The following is a 20,146-nucleotide window of genomic DNA, read 5'->3' as shown; positions in this document are numbered from 1 at the left end:
GAGCACTTTGTTGCAGCCATTTTATCAATTCTCATCATTGACGGCCTTCCTCTTTTTCACTGGCCCTCTACTTTTCCAAGCATGATGTCCTTTGAGAGAGACTGTACTCAAAGTACATGAGATGAAATCTCTCTGTCTTTGCCCAAAGAGTAGTCTGGCTGTACTTTTTCCAAGACAGATTTGTTTGTTCTTCTGGCACAGTCCTTGCTTTGGTCAGGATTCTTCAGCCACAATCCATAAACCTAATCCAAATGCATCAATTCTTTTCGAGTCCTCCTTATTCACTGTCTAGATTTTTTTATGCATATGTAATTAAAAATATCATGACTTGGGTCAGGCAAACTGTACTCTTTAGTAATATCTTTGCTTTTAACACTTTATATAGATCTTGTTAAGCAGATCTGCCAAATAATATGTCCTCTGATATTCTGACAGCTGCTTCCATGTGTATTGATGATGGATCCAAGTAAAAGAAAATTCTTGACAGTTTTGTTATTTTCTCCTTATCATGAAGTTTATTCATTCACTTGTAAGGATTTTTTGTTTACTTTATGATGACATAAAATCTATACTGATATTTGATCTTTTTATTTCAAAGTCTTTTTCACTTTCAACAAGCAAGGTCGTGTCATCTGTGTATTATAGATTATTAATGATCTCAACATATAATTCAGCCTTGTGGGTTATTTGCTGAGTACACAGATTCAAGAAGCATAATGAAAAATACAACCATGACATATATTTTTCTTAATTTTAAACCATGTAATAATAGTCCATTGTTCTATTAAAAAAAGTTTCTTGGTGTATGTGCAGATTTAGTATGAGTACAATTAAGTGTTCAGGAATGGTCATTCTTCACATTGTTGTTGTGGTTGTTATGTCCCATCCAGTCGCTTGCGACTCATAGCGACCCTATGTACAACAGCCCTAAACTCTGCTCTGTCCTGTGCCAATCGCACCATCTCCGACACACCCATCCCGATTACCCCAGTCACTGAATCAATCCACCTCATAGAGGGCCTTCCCCTCCTGTGCTGTCCCTCCACCCTACCAAGCATGATGTCCCTCTCCAAGGACCTGTCTCTCCTTGCAACATGACCAAAGTATGTCAGACAAAGCCTCAGAATCCTTGCCTCCAAGGAGCCGCCCGCTCTCTCAAGGATGAATCTGTTTGTTTTCTTAGCAGTCCATGGTACCCTCAATACTCTTCTCTAGCACCACAGCTCAAAGGCATCAATTCTCCTTCTATACTCCTTAGTCATTGTCCAACTCTCTGATGTATAACAAGTGATTGCAAAGACCATAACTTGTATCAGACACACCTTAGTCTTCAGAGTGACACCACTGCTCTTTGCTACTTTGGAGAAGTCCCTAACAGCAGACATTCCCATCACAATACATCTTTTAATTTCCTGGCTGCTGGTGCCAAGAGTGTTGACTGTGGAGCCAAGCCGACTAAAGCTGTGAACAATCTCAATCTCTTCACCATCAATCCTGATGCTGCCAACTAGTCCAGTGGTGAGAAGAATCTTTTGGCACTTATTTTGATCTTTTCTTTCCTGTGTTTTTAAGTGACTCTTTGCTTTTGTCATGTATGATATAGAACACTGTATAACATAACTCATCTTTCTTTGCTCATTAGTGTTCAAAGCACCAAATTTATCTCTAAATCCAGTAAGAATATAGTCAAAGTCATATTTTTTTAAATTTTATTTTTGTGTGAGTATACCGTCAAATAAGATCTGACTTGTACAGGAGGAGATTGACCCTCCCTTTCCCGGCAGAGCATCTGGTGGATTTGAACGGTGTGCCTCTGGGATTGTAGTTGCAGCTCCTTGCCACTAGGCCACCAGAGGTCCCCCAAAATCATATTTTTAATTTTGTGGACTTGTTTCAACTTTTTCTACCTTCAAACTGAACTTGCACGGGAGCAACAGATGGTTCCTTCCAAAGTCAGTCCCTGATTTTGTTCTGGTTGATGTTAATGAGCTTCTTCACAGATTCTTTCCATAGATACAATATATTGGATTCTTCTGTCTTCCAAGGAAACCCATGTATATAGTCACCGTTTTTGTTTAAGAACAATATTGACAACAGTTGCTGGCCTTGCAAAATACTATCATACTATCTTTAGCATAATTTCTGTCACCAAGGCCATGTTTTCCAATTACTGATCCTTCTGTTTCCAAGTCCTGCATTTCAATCATCAGTACTTATCAATGTATCTTGGAATGTATCTTGAGGGCATATTTAATCAATTTCAGAATGCAGAGGTTGGTAAAAATCTAGAAATTCTTCATATTTGGCATATGAATTAGAATAATATGCATATTAATTGGTCTTCCTCCTAGGAATATGGATATCATTCTATTATTTGTTATACATATAGAGACAGTATTTATTTTATAGACTCTACCATGACTGTGCAAAGAAATAGTGCCCAATTTTAGGAAGAAAGCAATCTGATGATATTTTTTAAAAGGCTTTAAGGTATAAAGTTTACTATCCCAGGCTTTATTTTATTTTTTTAAATTTTTTTTATTATTTATTCTTTTTATGTGTGTACCGTCAAATTGGATCTGACTGGTACAGGAGGCGATTGTTCCTCCTTCTTCAGCAGAGCATCTGGTGGATTTGAACCATGCACCTCTGCAGTTGCAGTGCAGTTTCCTGCCACTAGGCCACCAGAGCTCGCCTATCCCAGGCTTTAAATATATCCCAACTATGTGGCTTAGATAACAACTGAAGGAAGTAGCTACATACAAAAGAAAAGTGACTATAGCTTTACTCTGGGGGCCTAATGATAAGAAGCTGGGATGCAATCCCAAAGGCATGCAGCTCAATCCACCAAGAAAAGGATGAGCGATCTCCTCCTGTATGATTTACATCCTTTGAAAACCCACTGGAGGGTCAGCTTTGAATTAGTTCCAACTCAAAACCACATAACAAGTCATGTAAATAGTCCTGGTAAAGTGAAGATATGATTGATAATACCTCCCTCTCTCCCAAAACCTTCAAAGTTCATAATTTTTAACAAGAAACTTATAAAACTCAAAAAATCTTATTTCAAACACCTAAATTTCCGAGATGGTATTATCATGTGAAAGGTCAACAGCACTAGATTCAAGCATCAACTTCAACACCACAAGACAGGTCTACTTACTAACCATCAGGGACCCTTAGAATCACTGAATTGTGGTGTTCTAGGAACAGAAATGTAATGCCCCACCTGACCGGAGAAGCCTGGGCTAAGACACCTCAGAGGAGCTTCGAGCTGTGGTTCAATTCTTCTCCTCGCTGCCTCACAATGACCCTAAAGTCTTCACTTTGACTACAATACCTAATAAAGTGATCTTTTTAAAAACTGCTTAACACCTTCTAATAAGATGTAAAAATTAACTTTTTAACAAATTTTAGTGACGTATACTTTTAAACACATTCTCGTAATTTGAGAAGATTAATGCTGCATAATCAATTTTCAATTTCTTTTGTTCAGCATGACTACCTGCTCACACTTTAAAAAACCTTACAGAATACATTATTTATCTCCTTCTACTTTGCTTGATCATCATTGCACATACTTTCTCTCATCATCATCTTCAGAGTTAAAAGAACAAGCATAGTCTTGTTACTTTGACCTAGCTTTTCTTTAAAAAATAAACTAATTAAAACTGAAATTAGCAGTAAGTCCTACAGGAGATTCACAGTATGTACAGAACAGTCTAAATCCATATTACAGTCTCAGCAAGTTTGTCTTCTCAAATGACAATCAGTGTTTTAATTTCTTTCCCAGTAGACTTGTCATTTCCTCTAGAAGAGGTTCTATTATCAGATTTACCTGAAGCAAATTAAGTAGATGCTACTCCAGCAAAATATAAAAATGTGAAGCTGAAGCAGCAAAACTCACTGAATGAGCTGAATTTCCTTTGGAAAGACAACTGCATATTCTATATATGTAATAAACAGAAATTTAAAAAATATTATGCAATATACATTAAACTACATAATATTTTAAAATTTCTGTTTATTACTTATATTGAAACAGATGAGGGAGAGCATTGTTTAAAAGCGATATATAATTGGGTATTATGGTCATGACAAGTGTCCAGAATGAAGGCTGCATAGTGGAGTAGGCTTGGGGGGAGTGGGCAGGGAGAAAAAGGCAACAATGAATGAATGGAAATCCAAAGTCTCTGTAAACTTTCATTCAAATGAATTAAAAAAGGAAAATAAGTATTACATAAAAAGAATTTCAGAAATAACAATTCTCACAATAGAGGTAAGGGGCAAAGCTTAAGTATAAAATTCTTTATTTCAAAAATACCTATGAAAACACTTAAAAGCAAAACTGTAGAACCAAACTGTTTTATTTTACATTTGCTATTTTAAAGTAACACTGTCTATTAGCTTAAAAAACAAAAGAACCTATTAATAGCCCTCACTCTTCTGTCTTGACTCGTGAAGCAATATATAAAAAAGCAGACATTATGTACATAATTTAGTACTAAGGGAGATTACTGGAAACGATTAAAAAAAATCAATGTTTTTCATGTTTTAAAAGGGGCTTGGTCAGGATTTAATCCTAAATATAACAAAACAAATGAAAAGATGAATTCTTTATAGTTATGTCTTCATTATATAGAATTTAGGAACGGGAACTCTGAGGGCTAAGGAGTTATGCTGCCAACCCAAAAATACATGGCTTGAACCCACTGCTGCTCTGTGGGACAAAGATGGACAACTTGCTCCCATGAGACACACTGCCTCAGAACATGCACTAAAAGGTCAGCTATGAGTCAGTTCTAATTCAATGGGATATAACAACAATAAAACAACAACAGAATTTAGAAATAGGGTTCTGATCTCAGCTACCTCAATGCTTTGGGGATAATTGGGATAGGCTATGTTATCTATTAACATGTTGCTGCACACTTTTAAATTGATGACCATGCTTTGAAACACATTTTTTTTCTTCTTTGATGTATTATTGTCATCTGCAGCAAAGTGTTAATGTCACTAATAGCATGTGTTTTACAATAGCAAGATTTAGTTTTTTAAAAAATTCTTGAATTTTTCAAATTAAAGCACAGAAGGCAAGACTTCCTGCAGACCTATTATCTCAATATTGAAAACAATTTGAGACATCTGTGTCCATACATGTGTACCTAAGGCCAAGTATTAGGTTAGCAAAGAAGTCCCTCTTTTCCTTGAGTGCCTACAAATGTAGTGTATTTTCAAATGTTTCACTAAAGAGAAAAAAAAATAACTTCAAGACCCTGATAAAAACACAAAGAACGCGTAAGTTAAAACCTGACGCCTGAACAGCCTAAAAGAAAATGAGAAAAAAAAAAGTCAACATCCCTCCACAGGCAAAGTGTCCAAAACAAAAACTGAAAAATCAGTACCTACAGTTTTCAGCTACGGAAATGAAAGGGTTTATTTTTCCATTTTCTTAAATTCTTCCAAAGACACAGATAGCTTAAAAAAGTGAAAATACTACATTTTAAAAAATTTTATAACGTAAAAAAACATATATGATGACAGTAACAAATTATGATGGATAAATGGAACTTAAATGTTGCAAGGTTTCTTACAGTACATGTTAAGTAATACAATCTTACTTTTAGTAAAATGTCATTAAAGATGTACAATGTAATTGCTGGGGCAAGAAAATGTTAAAAAAGCAAAAACCCAATGAAAAATTAAACATAATGCCAATAAAAATTACAGAGCATGGAAATCAAGAATAATCTAAATAAACACAAAAATGAACAACTTTCACTATCCAATCTCAAAATTTACCATAAAACTATGTAAAGTGATAGTATCGTAAGGAGAGACAAACAAAGCAGTGGAATGGAGCCACAATGTACTGATTTTCAACAAAAGTGGCAAAGCAATTCAATAAGGAAAAAAGATTCTTTACAACAAATGCTGAGATATGTGGATGTTCACACAAAATAAAATTAACCTAGGCTTCTAACTTATACCATATACAAATGCTGATCCAAAGTAGATCTGAGATGCAGACAGAAAATGTTTTGACCTTTAAAACTTATAGAAAAGATTGTCATGAGAAGAGTGACTATAAAAGTGGGGTAGAAAAGATCTTTTACATGTAGAATATAATAAATGTATCAAGTATTTACTGAAATGTAAAACTAATAAAAATTCATTTATTTAAGAAAGTGACAAATCAAAGGCTGGGGGAGAAAACACATGATGTAATTTATAACTATCAAATACTGTGTCTCAGGAGTAAAAATCTCCCATAATTCAATAATTATAAAAATTTACTGTAGTAAACAAAGCATTGTAACAACTATTTCACAAAGGGAGACATGCTAAAGGCCAGTAAGTAAACAAAAAAGTCTCTGAAGGAGCAAAGCATTGTTGTAGTTAGGTGCCATCGAGTTGAATACAACTCATAGCAACCAATCAACAACTGGTCTGACACCTTATCCTATCCTGCTGCTTCCTCACAATCTCTGAGATGCTGGAACCCACTATTAGTCAATAGGAAAGTGCAAATGAAAATTACAAAAATGTACCACTAATAAATACTAGAATGTATAAAATGTAAAAGACTGTCAATAGCAATGTTGAAAATTACATGAAGTACAAGTTGAGAATGACATGAAAGACAATCACTGCTGGTCAGATTTTAAATTGTATAACTACTTCAGAAAAAGTTTTAGCAATTTCTTAAATGTAAGCATAGGTCTATTCAGTGACTGAACAATTGCCTTCCTACAAATCTACACACACAAAAAATTGGATACTCATAAAAATATTTGAAAGTAAAGTTTCAAAATAGCCTTACTCATAAATTGCACCAACTAAACTATTCTATTGTCTATCAACAGGAGAAAAACCAAACTGAGGTAGAATGAGAAACAAAACAGTCAAAATTTAAAAAAGAATTACTGATTTCACATAAAAATACCGATGAATTTCACACACAATATGTGGGCCAAAATGAGCCAGACTCACACAGAGGCATATAGCCTCACAATTCTGAAACTACTTCCTACAGATTTTTTTCTAGATTTAATAACTACATATTGACAATAATGAGAACTAGGATTGTCACGGAGTATAAAAATAGGGGTTGCACACATAGAAAAGGCAAGAATATACCCTATGGTGTGAGACAGAATTGTGGATATCTGTGTGAACTAGTTTTTAATATACATATGTTGTTGTTATGTACCATTAAGTTAGAACCAACTCATAGCTGACCCTCCTGTAGGTTCTTAGAGGCAGTAAACTGCTAAAAGAAGACTACTCATCTTGCTCCTGGTGGAGCAACTAGTAGATTCAAACTGCATGCCTCTGTAATGGCAGCACAGCTCCTTACTGCCAGGTCCACGTAGTTCCCTTCTATACATAATTTGTTGTTGTCATATGCCATTGAGCCAGAACTGACTCATTTCAAGTTTTCATAGGCTGTAAAGTCACACAGAAAATGACTGTCTATCTTTCTCCTGTGGAGCAGCTGGTGGATTTGAACCACCTGCCTTTGGGTTGACAGTGTAACTCCTTGCCACTAGACTACCAGAGCTCCCTAACAAATATAAAGACATGCACATATACATATTTTCTAGCATACTGACTACTAAGAACGTTCAAAAGCATCAGTATATCAGAAAAAAAAAGTAGGTAATGATTTTGAAATTAAGATGTTGGCTTCCAATTATAATTCCTAGTTAAAAGGAATCAAAGTTTCTTCCACCTGATTCTAACACTGGAACCAGAAGAAAAATATTACATGAGCCTGGAAGAGTTTCTTGCATAAAAGGAAAGATTCAAAAAGGGTCTGGGATATCAGGACCATAGTCTCAGAAGACATCTAGGTGAACTGGTACAACACAGAACACAAAGACAATGTTCTCACTTCAACGATTTAGATCCTCCCAGAAGAGCTGTGGGTGAGCATTAACATTACTGGTAAGTATATTCGTTTTCTCCTGGACACAGAGCCTACTAATTGATCCTAAACACCTTCTGAGGTCCCAACTCTTCTCACTATTTCTTAGTTGTTGGAATGGATGGAAAACCTCATAGGCAGTTCCTTACTTCACCTCTGCCTTGCATGCGGACTTCCGAGTTGTAAAACAACCCAGTGGTAGATGGAATTTGCTCCAGGACTTAAGCATAAATGACATAGCTGAGCCTCTAAATCTTGTGGTTCCTAACCTCTACACTATAATAGACAAAGTGCTAGTCAATAGGCCTTTTATTGTAAGAACCACCTTCCCTCTGTAACTTGATTTGTGCCACTGTTAGAACCTCTACTCGGAATATTATTGCTTTTTAATTTTTGACTCATGTACTTTTAACTTGTTAGCTAAATTTGTGTCTTCTAGGCTGCAACACTTCCATGATACATCTTCAAGGATATGAACATGTACGACTAAGCACAATTGATAACAGTGAATCTAAACTCCAAAATCAATCTCCATAATAGTCTATGTGTTTCCTACTGCCAAAGGGGCCCTTTAGAGTAGTGAGAGAAGATCTTCACCCTGAAACCTACAGCATCCCTTTTCAGCTAGAAGTAGCTAAGAAAATACGCCATCCCCTTTTCCTTATGAATCAGGGTGAAGTCTCTCTCAGGGAGGAGTGATAGGGAATGGCAAAGGACACACTGACAAAGGAGATTAATCAGAACTGGCTTTGACAAGCACTGTGGCAATTGGACAATTAAAACAGACATTCAGCGAAGAAAGAAGAACGAACTGGGGAGGAGGGTAGAGAAAATAGTGCAACAATGAATGAATGAAACCCCAAAATCTCTGTAAATGTTCATTAAAACTAATAAAATAAAATTAAATTTTTTAAAAAAAAGACAATGTTCTACCAACTCTTGATTAGCAGTGATTAGGGTCTTGGAAGTTTGCAAGTAGCTATCCAAGATGTAGTATTGGTCTCTCACTGTCTGGAGCAAAGAAGATTGGAGGAGTGCACAGGGGGAAAAGGGAAATGGGGGGGGGGGAATTAAAGATGTATGTTGCTGCTGTTATATGTCAAGTATGACCCATAACCACCCAATGAACAGATCTGAATCCTGTCCTGTGCCATCCCCATCATCTCTGAAACACTTGAGCCAACAGCTGTAGTCACTGTGTCAATCCATCTCATCGAGGATCTTCCTTCCTCTCTTTTGTGGACCCTCCTCCCTTCCAAGCATGATGTCCCTCTCGAAAGAACAGCCTCTCCTAGCAACATGCTCAAAAGTGGAAATGAATCTTTATCATTTTTGCCTCTGAAGAACATTCTGCCTGTACCCTCTCAACAACAAAAGTTTGTCCTTTTGCAAGTAAATGGGATATTCAGTACTCCTCTCCAATACTATAGATCAAAGGCATCAACTCTTCCTCTGTAATCCTTATTCATGATAGAGCTTTCAGATAGCAAGTGACTGAAATGATCGTGGCCTGAATCAAGTATACCTTTGAGGTCCCTGACTTCTAGTTTTCCTACATTCATAATTTCCACGTTTCCGTTATTAAAGGGTGCTTGCTGCTGTTCCTCCTTACTTTGAGTGACTTCCAATCTGGGCTCTACTTCTAATATTATATTCTTCTACTGTTCACAGGGTTTTCAGAGGCCTGTTATTTCAGAAGGAGATGGCCAATCCTGTTTCCTGGTTTGTCTTAATATAAGGTCTCTGCTGGAAATTGGGCATCCCTTCTGGTATTTTAAACACTAGACTCCAGCATGACAGGAATATACAAATTACCCTAGCTAGAACAGTAAACTGGTAAAAAAATGCTATACTAGTAACAAAAAGGCAATAAGAAGCGTTCACTAGTAAAACCATATGATGCAGGGCTTTTTTTGGTTGAAAGTTGCTTTATAACCTGTTCAATTTCTTCTTTTGTAATGAGTCTATTCAGGTGTTATACTTCAGTCTGTGTCAGTTTGGGTAAGTTGTAAGTTTCCAAGTATTTGTCTATTTCCTCTAGGTTTTCCCTATTTAATTGAGAATACTTTTTTGTAACATTCCATCGTTAACCTTTTTATTTCATTTGGTTCTGTTGTGACGTTTCCTCTTTCATCTCTTGGATTATCTGTGTGTGTCTTTTCCTTCTTTGTTAGCTTTGCTTGTGGTTTGTCGATTTTATGGACCTTTTCAAAGAACCAAGTACTAGTCTTGTTGATAGTTTCAACTGCTTTTCTGTTTTCTATTTCCTTTATTCCTGCCCTAATTTTTATAATTTCTTTTTGAGGATATCAGGTTTTATTGCTGTGCACAGGTCTTTTCTATTTCTGGTCAGATTTATTTTTCAAAAAAAGATTTTAGTCTTCAAAGGCACCGTCTTTATATTAAAAAAAATTGAACATATCAAATACTGAGTTGCTTCAATCACTGTGATTATGTGATTTAGTGTCTACAGATGGTGACAATAAAAAACAAAGGTATAATTGGAGAAATGCAGATTACTTTTCAAGTGATCAATTTTTGCTTGGATGGAAAATGTCAACTCTCCAGGGTTATGGTAACCTTGCAACTCTTTAGTTAGTATTTGCTGTTCTGAACAACTACCACTAAGCCACAAAAAACCAAAGCATGAATGTTCACTGAGTGCACTCATACTCTCATTTCTTATCTTCTTACTTTCTTCACTGCTCTAAAATCCCACACATCTTAAAGTCAGGACAACTAAAAGCTTCCAAGTAGTGACTCTATTAAAAATTCTAACTTGCAACTGTTGACAAAATTTCCCAAATTTACTGTTGTTGATGTTAAGTGCAATCAAGCTGAGTATGATTCACAGAGACTCCATGAACAAGGACCTTCTCCTGTCCTGTGCCATCCTCACCATCTCTGACACACGTGAGTCCATTGCTGCAGTCACTCTGCCAATTCATCTTGTTGAGGCTCTTCCTCTCTTTTGTTGACCTTCCACTTTTCCAAGCATGTTCCTTTATTTTTAAGTACTTCATCTTGTGGGTGGCTACTGTAAAGTGATACCATTTCCCTTATTTCCTTTTCAGAGTTGTATTTCTTACTGTAAAGGAAACTGATTTTTGTATTTTGATCATATGACCTGTACTTTGTGGAATCAATCAGACAACAAAATTCAGGTATTTTTTTGTTCTTTGGAATTATCTATGTATAGGATTTTATCATCTACTAATAGAGCTAAATTATTTTCTTTTTTTGTAAATCTGGACATCTTTTATTCCTTTTCTTGCCTTACTATTCTGGTTAGGACTTCCAATATAATGTGGAATAGAAGTAATGACAAAGATAAACCAGCCTTTTCTGATTCCCACTTACAAGGGGGAAAGCTTTCAATCTGTTTCCATCAAGAGTAATGCTGGCTGTTGCTTCTGAATATATGCTTTTCATTATCCTGAGGAATTTCCTCTATTCCAAATTTGTTGAATGTTTTATCAGGTTGAATTTTGTCAAATGCCTTTTCTAAATCATCTGAGATGATCACGTGGTTCTTTTACTTTGTTTTATTAATGTAGTGGATTACAATGATTGTTTTTCTAATGTTGAACCATTCCCACATAGCTGGTATGAATGCCACTTGATCATTATGAGATAATTTTTCTGAAATGGTCTTAGATTCTACTGACCAGGGTTTAGTTGAGAATTTTTTTAACTAGAATCATGACAGATATTATAATTTGTTTATTTTTATTTTTTTTTAGTGCTGTCTTTAATTGACTGACTATCAGGATATTTCTTGGTATCTGGTTATTTATGTCTATTTCATAGAATAAATAAATTTGGGAATATTCCATCTTTTCATATACTATGCAACAGTTCATGTAGCAATTAGTGTCAGGTTTTCTCTGAATGTTTAGCAGAATTCACCAGTGAAACCAACTGGTCCAGGCCTTTTTCAGTTAGAGTATGTTCAGTTTCTTCTTTTGCAACAGGCCCATGTAAATATTATGTCTGTGTTTCGTTTAGGTAGCTTGTAAGATTCTGAAAATTCTTCCACTTCCTTTAGGTTTTAACATTTATTTGGAGTTCTTCACAGCATTGTCACTATCCTTTTTATTTCAGTTAGTTCTGTCGTATGTCAGTCACTTCAATTCTTATTTGTGTTATCTGAATCTTCTCTCTATTTTCCTTTGTTAGATTTGCCAATGGCTATTGACAGGAACTTTAATATTCAATTACTTAAAACTTGATTGTGAATAGTATTATTCATTGACAATTAGGTCTTTACTTGGCTGGCATCTACTAGTTTAACTTTTCTCATTTTAATTACTATATTTAAACTCACTTTGATACTACTTTACCTGATAATAGTAGTCCAATTAAATACAACACTCCAGTGTTGAAAACATTTTTCCTGAGCTAACGTGACAAGGAGAAGAATGTTATAAAGTGTAAGATACTACGTGAAATGTCTATTGATTTTTTAAAGTTATAATCACTTAACTTCTCTTTGGTTGTACCATAGTACTTTTTTTTGTACTTTAGAAATTCTAATGTTTGACAGACCAAAAATCTTGCAGAAACTAAAAATAAATTCCGAGCATCCTAAAAACAAATGATGGTGAATATATTTTCAAGTGTAAAGACATAGCTGAACTGCTCAAATTAAGTATACTGACCATTTTAATTAGCATCTTTAAGTATTAGAATTTTTAAAAGTACCTAGTTATAGTCTACTAATAAAAAGTCTTTATCAAAAAGAAAAGACATTCCTAAGCATACAATAAAGAAAAGCTGTAAAAATTTAAAATGATGGCAAGAATAAAGACTATCAGTAAAAGTCATACTAGGTTAGAAAAACATAGTAGTAGTATAATAATAAAATGCTGAACTACAGAACAGCTAAAGAAGCATTCTAACTAACTAGATAGGAGGCTTACATGTTAACCAGATCATCAGGAGCTATTAATAGTTAACAAGATAGTTTATAATTATAATCTAAATTATATCTATGTCCCCAACAATTTCTAATAAGCAGATTTTCAAGAACTGCAGTATTTGACTACACTACCAAACTTCGATATGAACTAACAAACTGAAGAGTTTTAGTAGTCTGCTGACCATCTCACAGAGAAGACTACGAATAGACACTATAGAAGAGAACTAGCTATGTTACAGGATTCTGTATGTGGTCACTTTAAATGGAAAGTAAATCGTAAGTTGAGCACTTTCAGAAAGTTCTGACATGAAAGAAAAGAAGAAAATTCAAATCTCACCATCACGTTTTAAAAATAACTTTCTAAAAGAATGTATTTTAGTCACATAGACACAAACTATTATATCTCAAAATAACAAATTAACTAATTGCCTTATTGTGGTTAGATCATAGATCTTTCCCCCCTACTTTCTGTTTTCAATAAATGTCAAATTTTTTTATAATGTACATAACTGTCATAATAATTAAGAAAAAAAATACCATTAAGGGATTATATAGGGTTTATTTCTCTACTTTATTAAACTCTTATTTCTCTCTACAATAAAACAAGATCCATTAACTTCTTACCAGGTCTAATGAAGACATTTTCTACAGACAACATTGCTGCTATTGGAAGTAGCAGATCTTCACAATCTAGAGAAGCAGCCTTTATTACAGCACATGTCAAATGGGGAGGGAGAGGAAATTCGACCATAGACAAACCCATTCTGGTCACATGGCCACTCCTTAACAGAAAGAAAAAGTTCTTAAGTCTTTCTATGTTGGAAACTAACATAATTCAGATTATTTCAAATTACCACCCCTCAAAAAAAAATACTCCCAGAAATTCAATTCAATGTAAACAATTCAATTCACTGAACACTATGGTCAATCATAGAGGAACAGGAAGATGATAGACAACTTCATCTGGTAAAGTCTTAATACATTCAAGAAACAAAACAGTAAGGCCAACAAAAGTACAATAAAAAAAATACAAATATGGCACAGGAGCATAGCGAGGATACCTTTGGAGCAAAAGACAATAATAATTATTACATCTTCCTCCCTCAAACAATTATGACTAAAAGGACTTGGACTTCTTATTATCTTTATGTAACTCAACATACTTTCCTGGCTTAGAAATGGTACTCAGAAGTTATTAAATAATACCAATGTTAAACAAAAAATGCTTTCAAGTTTTTACAGAATAGCCTTTTTTTTGCACTCAATGATTAAGTCACAGTAAATAACTTTTTTTGTTATCTATTTCTATAATGATGGTCTTATACAGTATGTGTCCTTATGAGATTTAGTTCATTCAGCATATGCAGAAATATGGTAAAGAGAGATGAAAGACAAATTCTAATTTTGATAATATAATTAATTAAAAGAAATAATTTTCTGATAGGAAAGGTATATATTAAAAACCAATTAAAAAATACATCAACATCTGTTTCTTTACCTGTCAATAGCATCACATTGGTAAAGTTGTTTAAGAGCTTCCAAAATAAGTCTCTCATTAGGTGGATCTAAATAGGGAAACCTGTGTATTTAAATGAGATATGGAATGAGACTCCTCTGTGAACAAACACGAATTCAGACAAACTCAATGACTATTTCACTAAAAGGTTCTGTTTCTATTATTTTTCAAGTTTTTCTTATTATTAATTTTCATAATCTAAGATCATGATTAACATTCAGCAAAGGATGAAATGTTTTCTATTTGAAAAGCGTTGTCTTTTTGGTCCCCCTTAGCTGCAACACTCTGTTAATTCTATCAGATCCTTCACAGTTAATGTCAATTATGTTTTTCTATATTCACAATATTGTGTAGTTTAAAAAAAGTATTATGAAATCTAAATAAAACAGTAAAGAATCTGTACTCTTGTCATGCAAATAATACCTATTCAATATAACCCTTTTAAATAGTTTTCTCCACCATCTGTTTTAATGCAGTGTACAATTTTTATCCCCTCTTTTCTTAGTTTCCCCCTAACTCTGATGTCATTCCTGTTTTATAACAGTGGCATTATGCAGTGTTTGTGCTTTTCAGTTTTTTTAAATTTTTAAATTATTATTAATTTTAATGAAAGTTTACAGAAACTGAGGATTTCCATTCATCCATTGTTGCACTTTTCTCCCTGCCCAACCCCCTTTCCGAAATTCGCTCTTCTCTTTGAAAAGTAAAAGAAAAATTCTTTCATTGTTATATAATCCCTCCCCCCAAGTCCACACCACTATGCAGCCTTCGTTCTGGACTCCTGTCATGACAATAATACCTAATCACATATCCTTTTCATAGCTTTCTCCCTCATCTGTTTTAATGCTATACACATTACTTATCCAATCTTTCTCAGTCTCCCCCCAACCCAGATGTCAGTCCTGTTTTACATCAGTGGCCCTAAGCAGTATCTCTCCTTCTCTAACGAAGATGTTTCACTCAACATACTGTCCTCAAGGTCGTCAGTTTTGTGTAATAATTCATGAGTTACCTGTTTTTAAATGAAACACAGCATTCCATTGTGTGAATATTAACAGAGCTTCTCTATCATTTGTTGATGGGCACTTGGGTTGTTTCCAAGTCTTTGGTATTGTGAACAAAGCCGCAATAAACATGGGTGTGTATTAATCTGCTTAGGTATCAGTTCTGATTTCTTTAGGGTATATTCCCAGTAGTGGAATTGCTGGGTCAAATGGTATTTCTATTTCCAAATTTTTGAGAAAGTGCCATACAGCCTTCCATAATGGTTGTACTATTTTACACTCTCACCAACAGTGAATAAGGGTTCCAGTTATTTCACAATGCTGCCACCATCTGCTGTTTGCTGCTCAGTTGAATTTTGCTATTGTTACTGGGGTGAGATAATATCTTATAGTTGTTTTGATTTGCAACTCTCTTAGAGCTAGGGATTTTGAACATTTCTTCATGTGTTTGTTTCCCATCTGAATGTTTTCTTTGGTGAAGTGTCTGTTCATATCCTGTATCCATTTTTCAGTTGGGTTGTTTACCTTTATCTTGTTGTGGTGCTTGAGTATTCTATAAATTCTAGATATAAGTCCCTTATCAAGCATGTCATTGTTGTTATATGCCATCGAGTTGCCTGCGACTCATAGCAACCCTACATACAACAGCCCTAAACCCTGCTCTAGTCATTTGCAATCTTATTGTCTCCAACACGCCTATCCCCATTACCCCAGTGACTGAATCAATCCATCTTATCGAGCTTCTTCCTCTCCTGCACTGTCCCTCCACCCTCCCAAGCATGACGTCCTTCTCCAAGGACTGATGCCGCCTTGCAACATGTACCAAGTAGGTCAGATGAAGCTTCAGAATCCTTGCTTCCAAGGAGCAGCCTGTCATAACCCTCTCAAGGATGTACTTGTTTGTTCTAGCAGTCCATGGTATATTCAATACTTTTCTGCAGCACCACAGCTCAAAGGCATCAATTCTCCTTCTGTCATTCCTAGACAATGTCCAGCTCTCTGATGCATAGCAAGCAATTGCAAAAACCATGGTATCAGGTGCACCTTAGTCTCCAGACTGACATCATTGCTCTTTAGTACTTTGGAGAGCATGTCATTACTAAATATAGTTTCCCAGTCTGTGGCTTTCCTTTTTACCCAGCTGAAGAAGTTTTTGGATGTGCATAGGAATTTGATTCTTACAAGATCACATTCATCTATTTTATCCTCTCCTGGTTGTTGGTTACAGCCATTGCTCTTATACAATCTAATATAGTTGTGAAATGAAAGTTTATCATCCTTTAAACTATCCAGACCTAATACTGTAAACACCACCTCTATGTACAGTCTACAGCATTAGTGACCACAGCACTGATTAAAGGCTGTACCAAGTAAGAGAGCCCCAAACAAAGTTGTTAGTTACATGTATGAACTACTTGTACTGATATCTATTAGTCAATTCTCCCATGACTATTAAAAGTTGATTGTCAGCAAATAAACTTTTTAAAGGCAATATAATCTCGTTCAAGTTTTGATCCAGAAGTTCAACAATAATCAAGTCCACAGTGTTATTAGCAAAGCTAATATACAATGTAAAAGGGCGTTCTGGTGGCCTAGTGGCAGGAAATGCACTGCAATCCCGAAGGATCGAGGTTCAAGGCCAGGACCTCTCCAGAATACTGAAAAGGCACAATGCTGGCATTTAGAGAATAAATTACACCTAATCCAGGCCACAGTCTTTGCAATTACTTGCTATGCATCAGAGAGCTGGATAATGACTAAGGATGACAGAAGAAGAATCAATGCTTTTAAACTGTGGTGCTGGAGAAGAGCCTTGAACATACCAAGAAAGAAAACAGGTTTGTCTTGGAGAGGGTGAAATCAAGTTTCTCCTTGGAAGCTGTATCTTGAAGCCCTGTCTCACATACTTTGGGTATGTGGCTGGGAGAGACTGGTCCTTTGGGAAGGGCATCATGCTAAGAAGGGTGGAAGGGCAGCGCAGGAGAGGAAGACTCCAAATGAGAGGGACTGATATAGTAACTAGGGCAATAGGGGTTGGTGTGTTAGAATTAGTGAGACTAGCTCAGGACAGAGCAGGCTTCAGAGCTGCTGTACACAGGGCCACTATGGTTTACAGGCAACTCGACAGCACAAAATAACAACATACAATGTCTCTAAGTCACTATGCTCAACGTTAAGAGCAAAACATGTTCCATTCTAGCTTTTACTAGAATTTTACATGTTCTATTCAGGATTGCAATGGGAAAGTCTGCCATTATGGACCTCTCCAAAGTACTGAAGAGCAATGGTGTCACTCTGGAGACTAAGGTGCATCCGATACAGGCCATGGTCTTTGCAATCACTTGTTATGTGTCAGAGAGTTGGATAATGACTAGGGATGATAGGAGAATTGATGCCTTTGAGCTGTGGTGCTGGAGAAGAGTACTGAATATACCATGGACTGCTAAGAAAACAAACAGATTCATCCCAGAGAGGGTTAGACCGGACTGCTCCTTGGAGGCAAGGATTCTGAGGCTTTGTCTGACATATTTTGGACATGTTGTAAGGAGGGACCGGTCCTTGGAGAGGGACATCATGCTTGGGAGGCTGGAAGGACAGCACAGGAGGGGAAGACCCTCTGTGAGGTAGATTGATTCAGTGACTGGGGTAATTGGGATGGGTGTGCTGGAAACAGTGCGACTGGAACAGGGTAGAGCAGGGTTTAGGGCTATTGTACATAGGGTCGCTATGAGTCGCAAGCGACTCAACGGCACATAACAACATCATCATTGAGGATTTAAAATCTCTAGGTTTTCATTCCTCCAAACTGTCTGATGATACTGTGTGCTTGAATGTGTCTCAATAAGACTTAAGACTTCTGTTTCTATTTTCTTCACACAGAACCTTTTCTCAAGTGTGTAAGATTCCTAGAAGGGGAACGACTGGGAGGTAACCACTTCTTCAGAATAGTCTGACATCAGCTCTGAAGGAAGGAAGGGGAAGAGAAATAAGCAGAAATACAAGGGTCACCTGGTAAATTTTACATTAACCAATACAAGCTGGACAGTTAAGAATGTGACTTTTTGGCTCAAAAGTCCAAGTCTTGGTGTGGAAGTGAGTAGTGGCTGTCCCACCACAGCTTTCTCACAGTGGGACTATCAAGGAAGTCTTGACTAAGGAGACTGATTTATTTACCTATCAGGTGTAAATTTCCAGGCACTCAGTTCATTTGGGGCTTGTTTCAATTTTTTCCAGTTCATTTTTCATTTTTAGGAAAAGCAAATTGATCGCTGGGTCTACCACTGCTGATCTCGGCTGGCAACACTTACTGCTGCACTTGCCTGAGGTACTGGATTTGAGTAGAACACTCTTGAATCTCTTGTCTCTTGGTTGCTAATCTCATTAGAAATATGTTTTCCCTGTGTGCAGCCTCTTGCTGTTGTTGTTTCAGTTTTTCTTCAGACTCCCTTAAGCCAGTTACATCATTAGAGTTAAGATCTGTGTACTTGCCCTCTAAAGCTTGCATATATGCTTCATACTGCTTCCATCATAGAATTAACTCATCTTGAGTCATAACTTTGAAGTCTGTTTTACTAAATTGAACCTTTTTGGGAACAGGTTCTTCTTTGGTCATCTTGAATCACAAGTTGCCCATGGGAGGAAAGGTGAGTAGCAGTGGCATAGGCACAGGCTGGAGGCGCCAACGCTCAGCTTGCCCTCGAGGCCTGCATCCCCATCCAGGATCCCGCTGGTCCAGTGAACCCATCTTAAATCTCAAAATGGAAAATAATCGACTCCAATTATTTGCATTGAGAAAGGTCCAGGAAAGTAAAAAAGTCCACTGGCTTACACAAAAGTATATTCTAGGATTGACAGCAATAATAATTATTTTTTTAAAAACCCTAACACTTCTTATAATGTTCTATAACAAATTTCCTAAAACTTGTAACAATTAATTCCAGTGTCTTCAAGGAAAAGGGGCTTTTCTACAAAGGGCCAGACCAAAAAAAAAAAAAATTAAGATTTTGCAGGCTATATAGTCTGTCACAAGTATTTGACTCTATTGTAGTAAAGAGCCAGAGGTAATATACAATCTAATGGGTATAGCTCTGTTCCGATAAGGTTTTTATTTACAAAACCAAATAGTAGTAAGCTGTACAACCATTGTCACCATCCTTCTCCCCATCAAAACAAGTAGTGGCCCAAGACTGGTTCCTACTGCAATATGGAACTAGACAGCTCTTCTCTATGAAAGAATTTTTCGATCTGTTAACATTATGATTATTTTCCTCTCTTCATTCGGCCAATTACCCATTTTGTAAAGCATCCCTTGTATTAGTTCCCAACAGATACACTATTATCTAAATTTCCTCCCCTAGAAGCAAATTAGTGTTAAAGTCCTCCTACAATATAATATGTAACCCTGAAATTCAAATGTAGAGACTAATACAGATGATGAATTCACTGTCACACGGTCATTATGGCCTAGTAGCAATATAACCAAAGTCCATGTCAGTGGCATTTTAGAACTGTTTTCAAACAGAATCTTAGCTATTAAAATTTGTGGTGATCTGATAATTTAAATTACTTCCATATCAATGAGGAAATTAGTAAATAATAATAATAATTAGTGAATAATAATTCACGACAAAGAACACAGAACATGTTGTTGTTGTTATGTGCCGTCGAGTCGTTTGCGACTCCTAACGACCCTATGTACAACAGTCCTAAACCCTGCTCTATCCTGTGCCAATCGCATTGCCTCCGACACACCCATCCCGATTACCCCAGTCACT

General features: G+C 36.1%; 1 protein-coding gene and 1 pseudogene across 2 annotated transcripts in view; both read right to left on the bottom strand.

Moving 5' to 3' along the window:
• DHX40 (DEAH (Asp-Glu-Ala-His) box polypeptide 40) overlaps nucleotides 1-20,146 on the bottom strand; it is a 59,464-nt gene that overhangs the window by 12,483 nt on the left and 26,835 nt on the right. For both annotated transcript variants that reach the window (XM_006899437.1, XM_006899436.1), the window contains 2 exons: nucleotides 14,350-14,430; nucleotides 13,476-13,633 (listed from right to left, as the gene is read on the bottom strand). In XM_006899437.1, the coding sequence (XP_006899499.1) occupies nucleotides 13,476-13,633; nucleotides 14,350-14,430 (239 nt within the window). The remainder of the gene's footprint in view (nucleotides 1-13,475; nucleotides 13,634-14,349; nucleotides 14,431-20,146) is intronic.
• LOC102855455 lies at nucleotides 18,278-18,984 on the bottom strand (annotated as a pseudogene).

The sequence above is a fragment of the Elephantulus edwardii genome, unplaced genomic scaffold, assembly GCF_000299155.1.
Source record: "Elephantulus edwardii isolate Elephantulus edwardi_28Jun2011 unplaced genomic scaffold, EleEdw1.0 scaffold00257, whole genome shotgun sequence".
Classification (NCBI taxonomy): Eukaryota; Metazoa; Chordata; class Mammalia; order Macroscelidea; family Macroscelididae; genus Elephantulus; species Elephantulus edwardii.
Note: the sequence above shows the minus strand (reverse complement) of the source record. Positions and strands in the feature narration are given on the sequence as shown.